Source organism: Hippopotamus amphibius, chromosome 7 (genome assembly GCF_030028045.1).
Source record: "Hippopotamus amphibius kiboko isolate mHipAmp2 chromosome 7, mHipAmp2.hap2, whole genome shotgun sequence".
Classification (NCBI taxonomy): Eukaryota; Metazoa; Chordata; class Mammalia; order Artiodactyla; family Hippopotamidae; genus Hippopotamus; species Hippopotamus amphibius.
In genome coordinates, this window is record NC_080192.1 from 34,180,629 (window position 1) to 34,199,006 (window position 18,378).

General features: G+C 31.9%; 1 protein-coding gene across 1 annotated transcript in view; it reads right to left on the reverse strand.

The window, feature by feature from the left end:
* LRRIQ1 (leucine rich repeats and IQ motif containing 1) overlaps positions 1-18,378 on the reverse strand; it is a 201,709-nt gene that overhangs the window by 133,710 nt on the left and 49,621 nt on the right. The window contains exons 11-14 of the mRNA XM_057743161.1: positions 18,104-18,297; positions 17,460-17,587; positions 12,468-12,541; positions 8,677-8,770 (exon numbers count right to left, since the gene is read on the reverse strand). Of these exons, the coding sequence (XP_057599144.1) occupies positions 8,677-8,770; positions 12,468-12,541; positions 17,460-17,587; positions 18,104-18,297 (490 nt within the window). The remainder of the gene's footprint in view (positions 1-8,676; positions 8,771-12,467; positions 12,542-17,459; positions 17,588-18,103; positions 18,298-18,378) is intronic.

Here is an 18,378-nt window from a genome sequence, read left to right on the forward strand (position 1 = left end):
TACTTGGGATGTTTTTTAAAATGCAGTCTTCAGCTACACAGAGACCTCTACTGGCAGGTTCAGTGGAATCTGTATTTTTAAAATACAGCTTTTCTTGAGCATCTTAGAGAGTAAAACCACTACATTGGGGAGAAAATAGACTACAGCACATCATGTTAAAATCAGAGATGACTGGGTATAAAGTAAAAAAAACCCACAAAACTCTTAAAGAAAATTCAAATCGTTTGCAAATTATCTTAAATTAAAAAAAAAAGTCTTGCATGGAAGCTTATACCACACTGTATATATCAATGATATCAGAAGAGTTTGCTAAAATAAATGATATTGTGGTCCTGGGCAGTTACATTCCAATGATATATCACAGATTAATATAGCCATTGGTTTTATATAAATGGTGTGAACTTTTCTTAGAAAACTATTCTGTAACTCTAAAATTAGACAGTACATACCAAATAAAGAAAGAAATCAGCTTTCTACTCAGAAATAATTGATGGCTGGAATAAAGAGCCATTTTAACCAAATAATCTAACACAATCCAAGAGGCAAAAAGATAAGAATTTGCTTTATCAGATTAAAGAACAGATCAATATTTTACCACAAACATTTTATTTAATAAAACAAATGTTTATGCTCCAGACAACCAAAGTAATAAAAAATAAATTCAAAGGTAATACAGGACATTAGAGTTCTTTCCAGGTGTTGTAACTGGCATCATGCAGAAGCTGTTGAGATGTTAATTGACACTGAATCAACAAGGGAAAAAAATTATAGCTTTATCATCAAATGCTACATTTTGGACATGGTTATTGATACGGATATTATTAAGTACAATATTTTAGCTACACACAATAATTCTAGAGAATGTGGGTTAACAAGGCTTGAATTTTTACACTTGGAATATTCTGATGTTACACTTATCACATTTCCATAAAAATGTTCCCAGTTTATTTTAGTCAGAATATCTTAAACTTCTTTTGGATGTAAAATTTTAGTTTGCGTGGATCTTCAAGAGTATGAAAATGTCTTGAAATTTGTGAATTAAATAATAAACATCTAGATTGGAGTCCATGTTTTACTTAAACATTTTTTTCTTAAATCTTTTTTTTAAGGAACAGTAGTCAGATTTGTATAAGTTAGTAGTGCATGGATTGGCCTTAAATTCAAATGCAGCCTTATAAAGAGTCTATGATAAATATACTAGAAAGTGCTGTAATAAGTTGATTCATGTTCAAAATGAAGTATAAGGACACTGTGAGATCTGTCTTAGTTTTTCCAGCTGGGCTCCTCCTAGTCAAGGGCTGAATCAATATTTCATTTAGTGAAAACTTCCTGGTGAATATTCTGTCACTTAAAAAGCTCTATTAATCATCAGTGAATGAAACACATTCCCTAAGGAAATTCCAAACTGAGTCTGTGGATAAGTTTTAAAGAGAGATTTTTTTAGTACATCAGTTTTGTTCATGTTATCACTGGCTAGACATGAAAGTAAGAAGCCAATTGGGAAAATCTATAACTAATCCCTTCGTTGGTATCAAGGGGTTATATAAAGTTCATTGGAATATACTGGTTAAGGTCTGAGCTGATCCTTTCATTAACAACTCCATATTTTATAGATTACTAGATTTTAAACCCTTTAGATAAATGAATCTCTTCTTAAAATTATGAAAGCTGTATTAGGGCAACTTATTTAAGTGAAATTTGATAGGTAAAATTTTCAAGTTGCTATTAATCTAGTCCATAAAAGTTAATTTAAACACAGAAACTGTAATTGCTAAATAATTGTACATATAAATACTACCTATTTTCTTTCAGTATTGATTATTTCTAATTAAGTATTTTCTTTAAAACTATAAAGTATATATACTAAGTGTAGTAAAATGTGAACATTTATCTTTATATACTTACAGTGTTATATCAATAGATTTTATGACAAGCACATTTTATTCAATAAAATAATTGCTTATGCTTTCTACAAACAAAATAATGAAAAATAAATTAAAAGATTATTCAGGACATAGGTTTGTTTCTAGTTGTTGCACCTTACAACATGGCTGCTGTTCAGATGGTAACTGATACCAGGTCAGCAAGAGAATTTACGTCCTGTTTGCCTAACACCTAATAGAAAAACCACTGCCCCCTAAAGGGCTTGCTCTGAATAATGGGCACAACTGCTATTTTTATTTGTCATTGTATGACAACTATATAACTTGTTCTATAGAGTTACCTGAGAAAATTAAAATCTCTCTCTAGAAACAACCCATCAGACATTTTCATTGTAAATATCACCTGCTATGCAGTCTTTTGGACATGATTAAACTCTTCTTTTTGTATGGGAAATTTCGCTCTAAGATCTAGTTCCTAGAAATGAGGACCCAAAACTTAGGAGATTAGTGCTTTAAATCTCAGTATAAGAGAAGCACAGCCCTAGAATGTGAGCTAGTGCATCTGGATGGGAACCTTGCCTCCTTATATTCCAGAAAAGGGAGTCCTTCACCAAGCTGGCAAGAGGTCTAGAAACATATTTAGGTGACCCTTTCACATACACACACAAATTATTTAAATAGTTGTAATTTCTGATCACCTTATGATTTGACATTAACTAATAGTTGACATTTCCTATAATCACTTGTCCTAAGATCAGTTTCTCAGGAAACTTGGGGAATCTAATAAATATTATGGTACTCCAGATATGGATAATTACTGCAAGTCAACAATAATATAAATTGTCAATTCAGAGAAAATAACATTTTCAATCAGTAAAATTGAATAAATTCAATAGAAAAATGAGAAAGGCTGGAAACATGCATTTTTTCAAGGTTTTTTAACATTATGATGTAATTAAATTCAGTAATGTATTCCTCCAATAAATAATTTTGGCTGTCTACTAAATACAAGGCACACAAGGACTAAACTATAAGGATCTGTACAATAATCTGGGGCCACTTCTACTACTTAATTTTAGCCATTTTTAATGCTTGGATTTTCATTTGATTTGGCTACTTTTCCCTAATCTCTTGTCACTTTTCTACTAAAAACAAGCTTCCTCAAATACTATTTTCATTTTCACACGACAATTCAAAATTTCTCTATAGCTTCTTAAAAATAATGGCTAGCATTATCAAGCGTGCTTTCTGTTAGGCACTACTATAAGGTGCTGTCATGTGGTAACATTTATTCCTCATAGAGAGTGTTGGTGTACTCTGATACTCATTTTCTTCTCTATGTTTCCCAGGTTTTTTTGCAGTTAGTTTGGCCATGAGACTAGTTATAGCCAATACAATATGAGAGAAGTGATCACTGTTACTTTTGAGGGTGGAGTGGTTAAATGTCAGCTGTTTTCCTGGTGGTCATAGTCTCCACCACAGCCTACTACCTAAAAAAGTGAGGTTACATTGAAGTTACATGACACAGCATCACAAAATGGAAGAAGCAGGCTGAGTTTCTGAGTCTTCTTAGACAGGCCAAACTCACATCAGAGATAATGTAAACAAACAAAAAACTTCTAATGTATTAAACTACATAGATTTCTGAGTTTGTTGTTGTGTGGTACAACCTATATTACCCTACTGAATAGATCCTATGAGATAGGTCCTATTATTATACCCATTTTACAGATGAAAGAAGAGACATAGCAAGATTAAGTAACTTGACCAAGGTAAACAACCAGGAAATGGTGGAACTAGATATGCACCTGAGCAGTTAACTCACAAGGCCTATGTATATATTCACTATGCTATAGTGACTCTCCATAACCACAGGACAAAGGAGACTTTTTTTCCTAGCAAATGAAACCTTTTACAACCTGGCAGCAATATAACACATGAAACCTCAGAGTACAATGTTTAAATTCTAGGTTTCAGAATTCCACCCCTGACACTTACTCACTTCAAAACTGGGTAAATCACAAGGTATCTAAGCTTCAGTAAATACTCTGTAAAATGAGTGATAATTATAGAACCCAACTCAGCTGCTGTGAAGTGAAAGGATATGTATAGGTACTTAGCCCACTTTCTGACACACTGCAAGCATAAGTATTTGATTTCTTTCTCCTTTCCAATGATATTTCCCTCTATACCCACTTTACCTGAATAGACTGGCCTTCTAACAGAGCCTAACTTCATCTTTCACATTCCCTCTATTTTGGTTATTTCCTCCATCAGAAGTGCTGTTTTTCCTTTTAATTTGATTTTCTTTTTTATTAAATTAAATTAAACTTATCTATTTTTTGGCCACTTCATGTGGCACGCAGGATCTTAGTTCCCCGACAAGGGATCAAATCCATGCCCCCTGCACTGGGAGCACGGACCTCTAGGGAGGTGCCTGATTTTCAATCTTACCAAACTTTTGAGGTTTAACTTAAAGTTTGCCTCTTCAGCGCAGGCAGTTTTCCCTGGTCATACTAAATTAAGATAATATTTCCAAATTTCTAAAACTTATCTGTTGCCTACAATAATCATCTGACATTTGTATTTTATTAGGTACTAAAATCTAAGAGTTAAGAGCACAGATTCTGCAGCTGGACTGCATGGGTTTGAATCCTGGGTCTTCAACTTGCTGGCTGTGTGAAATTGGGCAGGTTACTTAGCCTTGTTGGAACTCAGTTTTCTTAACTATAAAATGGGAACACTAGGTGGCTATTTCATCAAGCATATTGTGAGGATTAAATGAGAACGGTGCTGGGCACGAAGTAAATGCTGTATCAGTGTTTGTTACCATTAGTTTTCATGGCTATCATTTTTTGCATATGTTTTCTATCCTTAACAAGATTATAAAAATGACTTGAAATCATGGGTTACATTGAATTTCCCTTATAACGTCCAACATGTCAGGACACTGGTTGCATATAGCAGGCATACGCTAAATACCTGGTGATTAAGAAACCATATATAGTCTGGTTGGCCTAATAATAGAAAATAACAGATTTTTGTGCACTTATCGTGTTCCAGGAATTGTTATCAGCAAAATATGTATATTATTCCATTCAAATCTAATGGCTATACCATAAGATGGTACCATTATTATCCTCATTGTACCAATGAAGATTCAGAGACAGAAAAGTTAAGTTACTTGCCCAGGATCACAAAACATGTGGCAGGAGGAAGATGTCCTTGTTTAAAAACACAATGATTTCCAAACTTCAGTGCACACCAAGTCACCCAAAGGGCTTGATAAAACGCAGATTACTGGAAATCATCTGCTAGTTTCTGATTCAGTGGATCTGGACAGTTTCCAAGATTTTGCATTTCTAACAGGTTTCCAGGTGATGAAGAAGCTGCTGGTCTGGGGGATACACCTTTAAGAACCACTGCACTGGGTTATACTCTTTCCTCCATGCTACACAGTTTAAATTGCACTTAGAAACAGATGTTTCTAAACTAGAAGTTGACAGGTTCTGTTCTAAAACATGTGGAAACATACCAGGTTTCCCTAAAAAACAGTGAACATTAGAAATTTATGTGGAAACTGAGCTTTAGAAAAAAAAGATAGATTTTCTGACAAAAAGATAACTCTTGTGTGATACTCAAGTTATCAATAAGTAGCAAATCACAGGTGTTTGACTTGGGGTAAAGATGCTGCTATTTTCTTAACTAAAGATTAATTAACAAATTCAAGAAACCAATACATCTAGAAAGAGAATGTCACAGGTTTGCAGTGACCTTAGACAAGGGAGAGAACAGTCACTGCTCCCTAGACTCTCTTATCCTTTTCTACAGGTATAGGATTAAGTCAGGTATAGGAATTTTAAACATAATCAGATCTTTGGTTCTCCTGTAAGATATCTTATATTCCTCTGTAGTACTCAGAAAAACAAGGATCTTCCTGGCTATGGCCATACATCACAGGGAAACCAAATCAGGGCAAAGAGTCAACTCCTTCTGCCCTAGGATCAGATGTCACAACAACCTTTTTTTCAGCTTTTCATTTCTCCCTATCTATACTTTGTTCATAAATGTATTTTCATTAACTGATTAAATTGATGAGTTGCTCACTTAATCCAAACTTAAGATCCTGAAATAGATTTTCCTACCAGAATTTTACTAAATGTTTGCCTTTCCTTACACTTAGCATGTCGCCAAACCCACCTTGCTAAATTAGGCTACAAGCCCTGTCCATTTTGGCTTGTTCTGCCTTGATGTGCCCATTGCCTGATACAATACAAATGTCAAATGTACAATAAGTCATATTAAACCATCTAACAATAAATGCTGCTGGACATAAAAAGAGATAAGAGTTCAGGCCATAAACATCACCAGTACTAGAACATTCCAAAGTGGATATATGCAAACTTTTTCAGTATTCTGGGATGTAATTCACCTAGACCTCGTAAATAAGTCTGAGATGTATGAGAGAAAAACCAAGGGAAAGCCATGGGAGAGAACAAGCGGGAAGCAAAAGGCAGAAAAATTACAGGAACCCACATAAGGATGGGAATAATTCTCATCAGCCAAAGTTGAATGGATACATATAAGAGACACTGGGCAGAACACTCAGAAAGTTGGTGCCATAGTAGTGGGGCTAAATTAGCACTAGTCTAAAGGTTTCATTGAGATTTCCCTAATAGAACTTAAAAGGAAGTTTTGAAAGCATCTCACTAATTCCAAGTATCGTAGCTGATGTATGTCAGAAGAAAAATATATGTTATGTGAAGGAAAAAAGAAACAAAATTAAGAAATCAACAACTATAAAATTTTAAATGTCCAGACTACAACAGAATTGACTGGGCATGCAAGAAATAGGAAAATATGACCCAGAATCAGAGAAAAAAAATCAATAAAAATAGACCTCAAAATGATAGAGATGATGAAATTAACAGACAAGGATGTTAAAACAGGCATTATAAATATTATCCATATGTTCAAGATGATTCAGGAAAATATGAGCACAATTAGGAGAGAAATTGTAAATGTTAAAAAATAAAGGAAACTTCTAGAAATGAGAATCATAATTATCTGATCTGAACTGAAAAATAGTCTAGATGGGATTAATAGCAGAGTAGCTACACAAGAATAAAATATCAGAGAATTTGAAGGCATAGCAATAACTAGTAAGACTGAAATACAGGCAGAAAAAAAGTATAATAAATATAACAACAGAGCAATAATGACTTCTGGGATATGTCAAGTGGTCTAATATTGGTGAAGTTAGAGTCCCAGTAGGATAAGATAGAAGGAGGCAGAACAAAATATTTAAAAATTACTAGCCAAAAATTTTCAAAATCTTATGGAAACTATAAATCCACTGTATCCAAGAAGTTCAATAAATCCTAAGCAGAGCTGCAGCAACATGGATGGACCTAGAGATTATCATACTAAGTGAAATAAGTCATACAGAGGAAGACAAATATCATATGATATCACTTATATGTGGAATCAAAAAAATGATACAAATGAACTTATTTACAACACAGAAATAGACTCACAGACATAGAAGACAAACTTATGGTTCCCAAAGAAGAAAGGCAGTGGGGAGCGATAAATTAGGTGCTTGGGACTAACAGATACACACTACTATATATAAAATAGATAAACAATAAGGACCTACTGTATAACACAGGTAAATATATTCAATAACTTGTAATAACCTATAATAGAAGAGATCTGAAAAGAATACACACACACACACACAAACACACACACACAACTGAATCATTTTGTTGTACACCTGGAAATAACACAACATGGTAAACCAACTATATACCAATTAAAAAAATTTAAAGTAATAAACAAGAAAAAATCCTAGCAGAGTAAATCTATATAAAACCAACCAAAGCACATTATAGTCAAATTGCTGAAAACCACTGATAAAGAAAAAAATCTTAAAAGTACCCAGAGACAGAGGAATGAAGAATGTCCACAGAATTCTCATTAGAAACAGTGAAAGCCATAAGTCAGTGGAAAGACATTTTCAAAGTATTGAAAGAGGGGACTGACCACCAAGGGGCATAAGGAAATTTTTCAAGGTGATAAAAATGTTCAATATCTTGATTGTGGTGGTTTTTATATAACATTCATACTCATAAACAAAACTGATAAATTTTATTACATGAAAATTACTTCAAAAAACCTGATTATAAAGAAAGATGATGATTAATTTGGGGAAAATGGTGTTAGCATAATTTGAGAGTTTCAGATTAGAGAAATTTTTTTAAAAAGAAAATTTATTTTAAAAAAATCACACAACACTTTTTTTCATTTACATCTAGGTATTGCAATATTCCAAACAGAGGCATGAATTCACACATGCTTATAATACATACTTTAACAGACACCAACTTTCTCTTTTAAGAAAATAAAATCAAATTACTGGCAGAAAAGAAATAATTTTAAATAGCAAGCTATGGGATTCAGATGACTTATAAAAAGTAATTCCCAACAAATGTCTTTACTATAAACACAAAACCTAAGTCGACATCTTACTACAACTGTCACATAATCAATGGTAAGGATCAGAACTGTCATTTCAAATCTGCATTAGTTCATGCATGTACAAAAATTATCTTAGGTGGAAGATTTTTTTTAAACTATTTTTACAAAACTGTTTTGTTTTGAATAACTTTTAAATTATTTTTTATGAACTTTTCCCAAGCAATTAGTATACACAGGACAATTTTCATCAAACTGTGTTCTCTGCAACTATAATAAAGTATGTACATAGGGTGCAATAATGTTTCTTTACCTCCAGTTTATTTCTTGAAGAAGCGGGTTTCCAGTGAGAGACAATTCACGGAGAGAAAAGCATGCATTAAACCACCTTAGGGCACTTGTAAGATCTATAGAAAATAGACAACAAAAATTATTATGAACGTTATCACAGATAAAGAAAAATAATCATAAATCAATGACCATTTTATTTATTGGTTAGCTATTAAGGAAAGGCAACAAATATTTATTCTGCAGAATATGATATGCTTTTAAAAGGAGACCATATTAAGAACATAGACTCTGCTGTCAAAATACATATTTCTCCCATTTAGCAGCTGTGTGAATTTATTCAAATCATACAACTGCTTGATGATTCAGGTTCATCTCTATCTCATAGGCTGAGGATTAAATGTATGTAAAGGGCTTAGAGCAGTTTGTCCCACATTGTAAACACAAAATCTAAAAAAGTAAATCAAAAGTAATAGGATAGTGGTAAAATTGAACATAAGCCTAAACAGAATTACATTTATACTTTCAAAAGTAAAAACAGTAGGTCAATCTAGGGTACATTAAGAGTAATTTATACTAGAATTACTCTCCCACAGAAAACAATCATAAAACTGGACAATATACATGAAGCACCTGTTTTTAAGCCTCCTTCAGGGAAAAGGGAAACACACATGGTGAGCTGACAATCACAATGGTTTTCTGCCTAAAAGCATTTTACCACTTTAGAGCAAGAAAGTGGAAACCAAGCCAAGAGTCTACTTTGCTGAGTGAAGAGGCAAAATGTAGATGTGTAGCTGGAATTTACAGTGAAAAGTACTGAGAAGAAGCTGAGTGTGCATATGTTGTGGTGGGGAAATTGGGGGAAAAGTAAGTCTATGTGAAGATTTACCGCAGGTCCTTGGACGAGTGCTAGGAGTTACACAGACAAGGCAACACTCTGAAAAACCTAGTAGAGATAACCCGCTATTGGGCTAAGAGGTGAATGATGACATTATGCAGCAAGTGAAAGACATTGGAATTTCAGCCCAGTCAGATGAGACTGAATTAATTATCTCAGAGATTCAGTTAAAATTCAGAAAGAACATGCATTAGAAGTGAAGACAATGCCCTGGGGTAGAGGCATGCACTGAGAATTGAAAACTAAAATATTTGTCCTAGGAGAGAATAAAATTAATGCTGACAGAAATAAAATTATCCATCAATACTGTAACTGCCTGACAGAATTACACTTAATACCCTTTAAAAGGAGACAACAACAGCCAGACTCAGTAAACTGTAGTATGAACAATGTTCAACATACAGTTTAAGATTATTGGACATAAAAAGAAATAGGAAAATATGACCTATGTTAAGAGAAAATCAGTTAATGGGAACGCATCCCACATAGGCCAAATGTAAATCAATTTTTTGACAAAGACATCAAAGTCATTCAATGATGAAAACATTTTGTTCAACAAATGTTGCTGGAACAGTTAACTAAATATCCATATTAAAAACTGAACTCATCCTCTACTTCAAACCTTTCATAAAAACTAATCTGAGGTGGATCATAGACCTAAAAGTAAAACTTAAAAGTACAAGACTTCTATTAGAAAGTAAGAAAGCATTGAAAATCATCTCAATCTGGAGGTAGAAGAATATTATAAAGGACACAGAGAGCAAAAACTATTACAAAAAGTAAAGTTTCACCAAAATTTAAAACTTCTACTAAGGATACCATGAACAAAATTAATAGGTAAAAGAGAGACTGGGAGAAACATCCACAAAACATATATCTGACAAAGAATTTCATCCAGAATATATAAAGAATTTATTCAAATCAGTAAAAGGCAAATAACCAAATTTCTAAAATGGTAAGACACTTGAATAGACACAAAAGAATATACAGAAATCATCAATAAATGCATGCAAAGATGCTCAATATCATTATCCATCAGGGAAATGCAAACTAAAGTCATAATGAGATAACACAATGAAGTACTAAACATCCTATAGAATGGAGTGATTGGAACTCTTACACATCACTAGTGAGGAAGTAAAATGTTACAAATATTTTGGAAAATAGTTTAATCAGTTTCTTATAAAGTTAACATGCACCTACTCTTTTATCCGGTAATTACACTCTTAAATATTTACCCAAGAGAACTGAAAACATGTTTACAAAAATATTTGTGCAATAATTTCCATAGGAACTTTACAATCATAGTAGCCACAAACAGCAAACAATTAAAATATCAATTAACAGGATAATGGACAGAGTGTGATATATTTATACAAGGACTACACTTCAGAAAAAAGAAAAAAAAAAAAAAGAACAGACTACTGATACAAACAACTCAACAACTGATGCGGTGCAATGTCACATGAATGCCAAGCAAATACTATTTGATCTCATTAACATAAAGATGTGGAACAGGGACTTCCTAGGTGGTGCAGTGGTTAAGAATCCACCTACCAGTGCAAGAGACCCAGGTTCGAGCCCTGCTCCAGGTAGATCCCACATGCCACAGAGCAACTAAGCCTGTGTGCCACAGCTACTAAACCTGTGCTCTAGAGCCCATGAGCCACAACTATTGAGCCCGTGTGCCGCAAATAGTGAAGCCCACGTACCTATAGCCTGTGCTCCACAACGAGAGAAGCCACCTCAATGAGGAGCCCATGGACCACAATGAAGAGCAGCCCCCCCAAACCCCCCTGCCCCCCCCCACTCACTGCAACTAGAGAAAGCCCATGTGTATAGCAACAAAGACCCAATGCAGCCAATAAACAAATTATATAAATAAATAAATAAATTTATTAAAAAATAAAAAAGATGTAGAACAGTCAAATTTAACCTATGTGACAAATTTAGAACTGTGATTGTCTCTATGAGGGGACTGACTGAAAATGGATATCAGGAAATTTGGGGGGAAAGACTGTTTAACCAAATCAATGCATCATTCTTTAAATTAATAAACTTGTAATGGATGTCTCTGGTTAGGAGTCAACAAATTAGACAAGTATGTTTCCTTATCTTCATTAGGCTATTCATTTCATAGGTAAAAGATATATATATTTAAAATAAGAATACAATTCTGACATTTTCCCAGGTTTACCAGAAAGATATGGAAGTAATATGATTTTAAAAGTGGAAAGAAACTTTTAATTAAATTATTTCACCACACATTTGAAGGAGTTTAGAAAACATGGCAACCCAATACACCATCATGGCATTCTGACTATTTTGAGTTAAAGGCACTTAAAAAACAGCAGATGCAAGGACCCTCTGATCTTCCTTCTTTTTCTTCACAGCAGGAGGTTAAATTCCCCTGTGAAAGATATTCGCCCTATACCAGAAGAAAAGAGACATTCTTATCACATGGACAGGAAGTTGAGGCCAAGGGATATGTATACAAACGAACTTGTTAAACTAACCTTTATTTCCTAGTCACTTTTCCATCCATTTAACTACCTTAGCCCGGGCCCCTCTGCCTCATCACAATTTACTACTCTTTGTCCAACTCACTATGTAAGTTCAACTCTAACTGCTTCTTGGGGTCTTTATTTTCTTGTGAGAACTCCCATGTACATGTAAAAAAAAAAAAGAAATTACAACTCGTATTCTCTTTTTCTGTTTATCTGACTTATATCAGCTAAATTCTCAGGCTTAGCCTGAGAAGGTAGAGGAGAAATTTTTCCTCCGCTACAACATTTTGTATAGATGTGTTATTTGTAAATGCCATTAATGCATCTACCCAAGAAAACTCCTTAACATATCTGGAACAGAAACTCAAAAGCCTATTATTTAAAAAAAATTATATATTATTATAAACTTACCAGAAAGACAATTGTTGCTGACATCTAGTTTTTCCAAAGAAACAAAATGAAAAAGTGGTATGATTTTTGTCAAGCTGAAAGCCAAAATGGAATTTATCAAAATTTTAAATTGGAATATTCTTAATATTATTGACATAATTATATAATAATAAATTTATATAACATAATTATATAATGTTATAAATTATAAATTTGGCAGAAATGTATAATTATACAATTGCATTTTCACAATAGAATACAATGATATAACATCTACTAACAGTACATATTAAAAATGCAGTAATTATAAGATTCTAAGTATTTATTACATAATGAAAGATTTATATTTATTTCTAAAGAGAAGTTATCATGGAATTGCTAATGTCATAAATATCATGAAGCTAAATGTGTACTTGGTATTTAAATAAAAATAAAATTTTTTTGTTGTTATTTTGTTTTGTCTTTTGCTATTGAATTTATAAAGAATTCATATTTTCTATGTAATTTTTTTCTGGCACAAACATTTAACAAACCATTAAGAGGTGAAAACATAAAAAATATTTATTTTTACTTTTTAACAATATAACTTTAATTAGAGGCACTAGTTTTCCTTTTAATTTTAAAAAAAGGTTTCGCTTACTAGATTGAAAGTATTATAAGTCCCGTAAGTGTACAAAGTTACACTGGGGTTATTTTTAAATTGGAAATATGTATTTAAGGAACACAATAATAGAAAATGTTTTCTATTAATAGAACAGACTTAATTTTGGCAGAAATATACTGATTTTTCAAATTAATGCTCATTATTAATACAAGCATGTTCAAATTCTAATAATAATAAACTTTTCTCCTACTTTTAAAAGTTTCTATCACTTTCTAAGATACAATTGTCATTAATACCCCATATTCAAACAAGAAACGTAAGCGATACTGAAAATATTCACAGTATTGGTAACAAAAGCCATGAAGGGAAAATTAATTTTAGTTTGATTTACATTTTCTACTAAGACAAGTTTACACTTACTTCGTTACATAATATCACATTACCCTAGTTATTTGGCAATAAAAATTAAGCCAGTTCATCTAAATCTTTAAACAAGACAAAAATTTCTTTGTATTAAATATATTCTCATCCAAATACAAAAGTCTTCTGAACTAATCCCCTCTATAAAGTTTGAAGATCCACATATGTTCAAAATATACTTCCACTAAATGAATATTTCTGATACAAAAAAGAAAAAAAAGTATGCCTTTAGTTTCCACTTCTACTTTCTTGGTTTTTTTATACTGTCCCTCCAGTTGTCCTGGCAGAGATTTTTACATTTTTATTTCTACCAACACCCTGCCACGGTAAGAAAAAAAAAAAAAAAGTACTATTATTCTAAGATCAGAAGCTTACAGGATAATACTGTGACTGGAAGCCTCATGGCACAAAGCCAACCCTTGTACTGACCTTAACTCCTCTCTTGTATTATCCTGTTCTGCATTAGAAGAGAGACAGAAGATGCTACTGTTGATAAAACAGGCTAAATAAGGAGTCTGGAAGATCTCTCTGATTGTAGCCAATCTTAAGTACAACATTATTACTTATACTACGTAGGCAGCACTACTTAAAAACAATTTCCAGGGGAAAAATCCAAGGTAATAAAAGAAAAAGTGATCAAAAAAATTTGTATATACAGTTCATTATTTGTGCACACACTCTAATAGTAAAATTTACTGAAATGTCACATGTACACTGAAAAAGAAAGAAACTTAAAACATTGTCAATACATAATTAGTGGATTTCAGTACTAACTTTATGACATTTCCTACTCAGGCATTCTAGATCATTATTTCAAGTAAGAAATTTAAGTTCTTCAAGTGAAAATACTATTATAATAAATGTATTTTAAAGGAAAATTCTTATTTCTTTTTAACCATTAGTATATTTCTAATGCTAAATCTTTGCCCTCCTACTAAAAGGATTTTGAAAGATTAATAGATAGAGTTTTTCTCTTTTTTCAGAATATCTCATGTTTTTAACCAATAAATTCTATGGCAATGTTTGGTAACATATAGGTTATATGTAGACATTAACTAAAAATAATAACTAATAAAGCTTTAGAATTAAAAATAAAAATTCCCTTTGCAAAAATAAAATACTTCTTCAGGTAAAGAAATATTTGGTTTGACCACATATTTTTCATAATATCAAAATTTTATCTTTTCAGATAATCATGCTTTTAGAATCACGTTCTTTTTCTTTTTTGGAACTTTTTATCAAGAAAACTGGCTATTCATTCGCCTTTATGACTATTCATTAGGATGGTAGAAACCTAATAGTAGAATCATTTTTTTTTTTAACCTCTAAAACTTTTCCTTTTACTGACATTCTGTGTATATTTTTTCTAAGAAAATTCAAACCAGAAAGACAAAGGACATTAGTGAAAACCTAATACCATTTGACCTTGTCACATTAGCCCTGGGCATAAAAAAGATATAAATTTCAAAGAGGACAAAAAGCAAAAGATTTGTACAATGAGCAGCCAATGGGTAACAGTTTCTACTTTCTGCTCCTACTTAGAGTCTCACTGGAAGCAGAAAGGCTTATGAAGCTGGAGAGTCTTCCAGTTAGAACTCCACTGAGAAAAACTTAAAACAGTCACATGTCCTAATGAAAATTTAAAACAGAAGTCAGGATGAAACAAGTATTTCAACAATATGTACTAAGTATCATTCTTTATATGTATTTCATTTGTTGGAAAAAAGCATATGGGCACATTATTTCTTCCTTGTGATGAAAATATTTATCAAAAATTAAAAGAAAAACACACAAAATTTAAAAGACATACCAACTACAAATCCAAATATCTCATTTATAAAATTCTTCTCAGGTTTGCAAAATGTATTGACATACATTTTCCTTTTGAGTAATCATTAAAATCCCATAAAATAGGTAAGATAGGTATTACCACCACTTTTACACATGAAAAAAACTGAGGATCAGGTAGTGAGAAAAGAGTTGCTCAGTGTCAACTGACAGATCAGTTATAGATAGTAGACCCTTAGTTTTACCAAATCTAAAATAGTTCTGAAAAAGTCAATGCACATGTAAAAGCTTAACATAAAATGGGTAATTTCTACAGTTAATGGTATTAGCTTATGGTGAAAAATCCCAAGTTTGAAGACTATTTTTCACTATGATTTCAGGAAATAATTTCACTACTCTATATGTTCATTTCTATCAATCACATTTCCCTGGTGCCATCAGGATTTACTTATTCTTCCATCCTCCTGGAAATGGTAGAAGGTTACTTGTGCAAAGAGCTTTGAGAGACCCATAAAAATATCTTTAAATATATGACAATATTATTAAAAATTCAAAATAGCACGTATTATATAATAATTTCACCACTTTTTTATATAGCTGAATTCATCAGATCAGTATTTTATATCTAAGAGTTTTTTGAAGGTAAGGACATATATTATTCAGTTTTGTATACCCCAAAATAGCAAACACCACCTCAATATCCAAATGTTCTAAGGCTAAACAAAGAAAATTATAAACATAGATTATTTGGTTTAAATATCCCAGTTATTGTTATCAACTCTAAAATCTTTTTAATAGTCCAGTTTATAAAATTCCTGGTCATATCAGATTGATATGAGAAACAAGGCACATCATATTGATAGAGCAAAAGTCTATCAGCTAATATTAATTTGAATTTTTGAAAGCAGAATATTTCTTTGATGATTTAAATTGTCCAAAGAAATAAAGGCATTATTTCTCAAAAAATGTTAATTTAAATATTTTCTAAATTCTTTCAAGATTATTATGCTCACCAATTTGGCTTGAGATCTAGTTCTATTAAATATGCTAGATATGTCAATTACTGAGTGATTTACTGCATATATCCAAAGCATAGCTAAGTATTTCTACTGAAATTGTATTTCCTACCTGAAAAATATTGTGAAAAGATCCAGTAAGTCTGTGATGGCCCAAATTACTCAAACAGTGTTATCTGACAGTGCTATTTGGGAATAAATATCCTCTTAAAGACAAGTCAACTTTCATATTTTAGATGTGATTAAGACAATTTGTGGAACTTTTAAAATACAGATTCAGTTTTTGATCTGTCAAATAGGGGAACAGTTTCACAGGTGGAAGTTAAATCATTTAGGACATGCATGCTCAAAGCATGAGCACTGTTGTGACAGAGATTGAGAGAAAACTATGTTTGGGAGGGGACAGATACATATATATTAACATTGAGTTGTCTTTGTGCACTTGTTTGCAAGAATTGTATAACTCACAAAAGCAATTTCTTGCTAAAGATAGTTCCTTTCCCCTACTCCTTGTGCTTTTGATGAACAAATTAATCATATCAGCGTAAGTCTCAATGAAATATTAAACAGAGGGAGACATACACATATTGTGCTCCTGTTTCAGTTTTAGACAGTTATTCTCTGCAAAGATCCAGATGTTTGGTGGTTTTAAATGGATCTTCTGTGGCATGTACCCATCTCGATTTAATGTTAAGGCATTTTTTTAAGTGTCACTTTATATCCTTAGGGAAATCAAATTTAAATGCATCTTAACAGTTACAAAAAGGTATGCAAGCTGAGAGCAGATTAAAAATCGTTCTTCCAGGACTTAATAAGTACCATTTGAGAGAATGAGACATCCTTCTTAATTAAATTAACTACCTCCTGTATTTTCCAAGGACTATATCTTTACAAATATAAACAAACCTGCCCTGAGAGATTTCCATAAGTACATCTTTGAGAAGAAACAAAATAAGTAAGATAAGAGATAATTAAAATTCTACTAAAATTTGAGGTTATGTCAATACACTTTAATTTTTAAAATTTTATGAAGTTATATTTATAATGTATGTACCAGTTTATTGTAATGTATGTTCCTTGAATTACTGGAAAAACCTAACAGTTTTTCTACTTGTTATGAAGAGCACACATTTATGTTAATCTTTCACTGCATTTAAAGCTTAATTAAGCAAATTACATTTTTACCTGTTTTGAGAGATAGTCAGGATTTGTAGTAAAGGCAGCCAATATGAAGAAAATGTTTCCACAGTTGAAATGCTGTTATCATCCAAGTGCAATTCTCTTAGAAGAACATGATTCTCCAAGGATGGAAGCTATATTTAAATTTGGGTTATAAGCTTATGTTAAGCAAAATATTTTTGTCATTTAGCAAATTTAAAAATATCAAATCTACCCAAACTAACAACAGATATATCCTGGTAAACAGCTTATCATAAATCGAGGTATAAAATCATGAGAATTTCAGTATGAATAAAATTTCCACTATTTTCATAATTAGTATTTTTTTCATAAAAAGTATGTTGTGACAAATTTTAATTAGAATTTCAGATAAATCTGGTCCCACTTATACACTGAATCATGACTGAAAAGTTGTAATTTATTATATTTTAGTATTATAAAAAACTAATGTTAATTTCTTTATAAGATATTGTAATTATGTTGAACATTTTTTAAATAGTGAAAAGTATGTAATAGTTTAAACTGGAAATCAAATATAGCTAATAAGCAAAAAGAACAAAAATTAAAACTGCTTTTAAAATGTGTGGTTGATATTTCTATGAAAAGAAAAATATGTAAATAACAGAAATCAATTAATTCAAAGCAATTACCTCACTTAGGTAATTTCCCTGTAACTTCAGTATTTGGAGTAATCCACACTTTTCAATGCCCTTAACTTCAGTAAGATGATTATGTGAGCAATCCAGGTATATAATAGTAGGCGTATCACAAAGACCTTTTGTACTAATTAACTGATTATGGTCCACAATTAGTCGCTGAAGATTTTTCAATGATTCTAAGCCACCTGGAAGAAAAAATTTTCCAAGATCACTTTATCATACATTCTTCCAGACTCTAGAGTTTCAATTTTTTTCTAAATAACTGC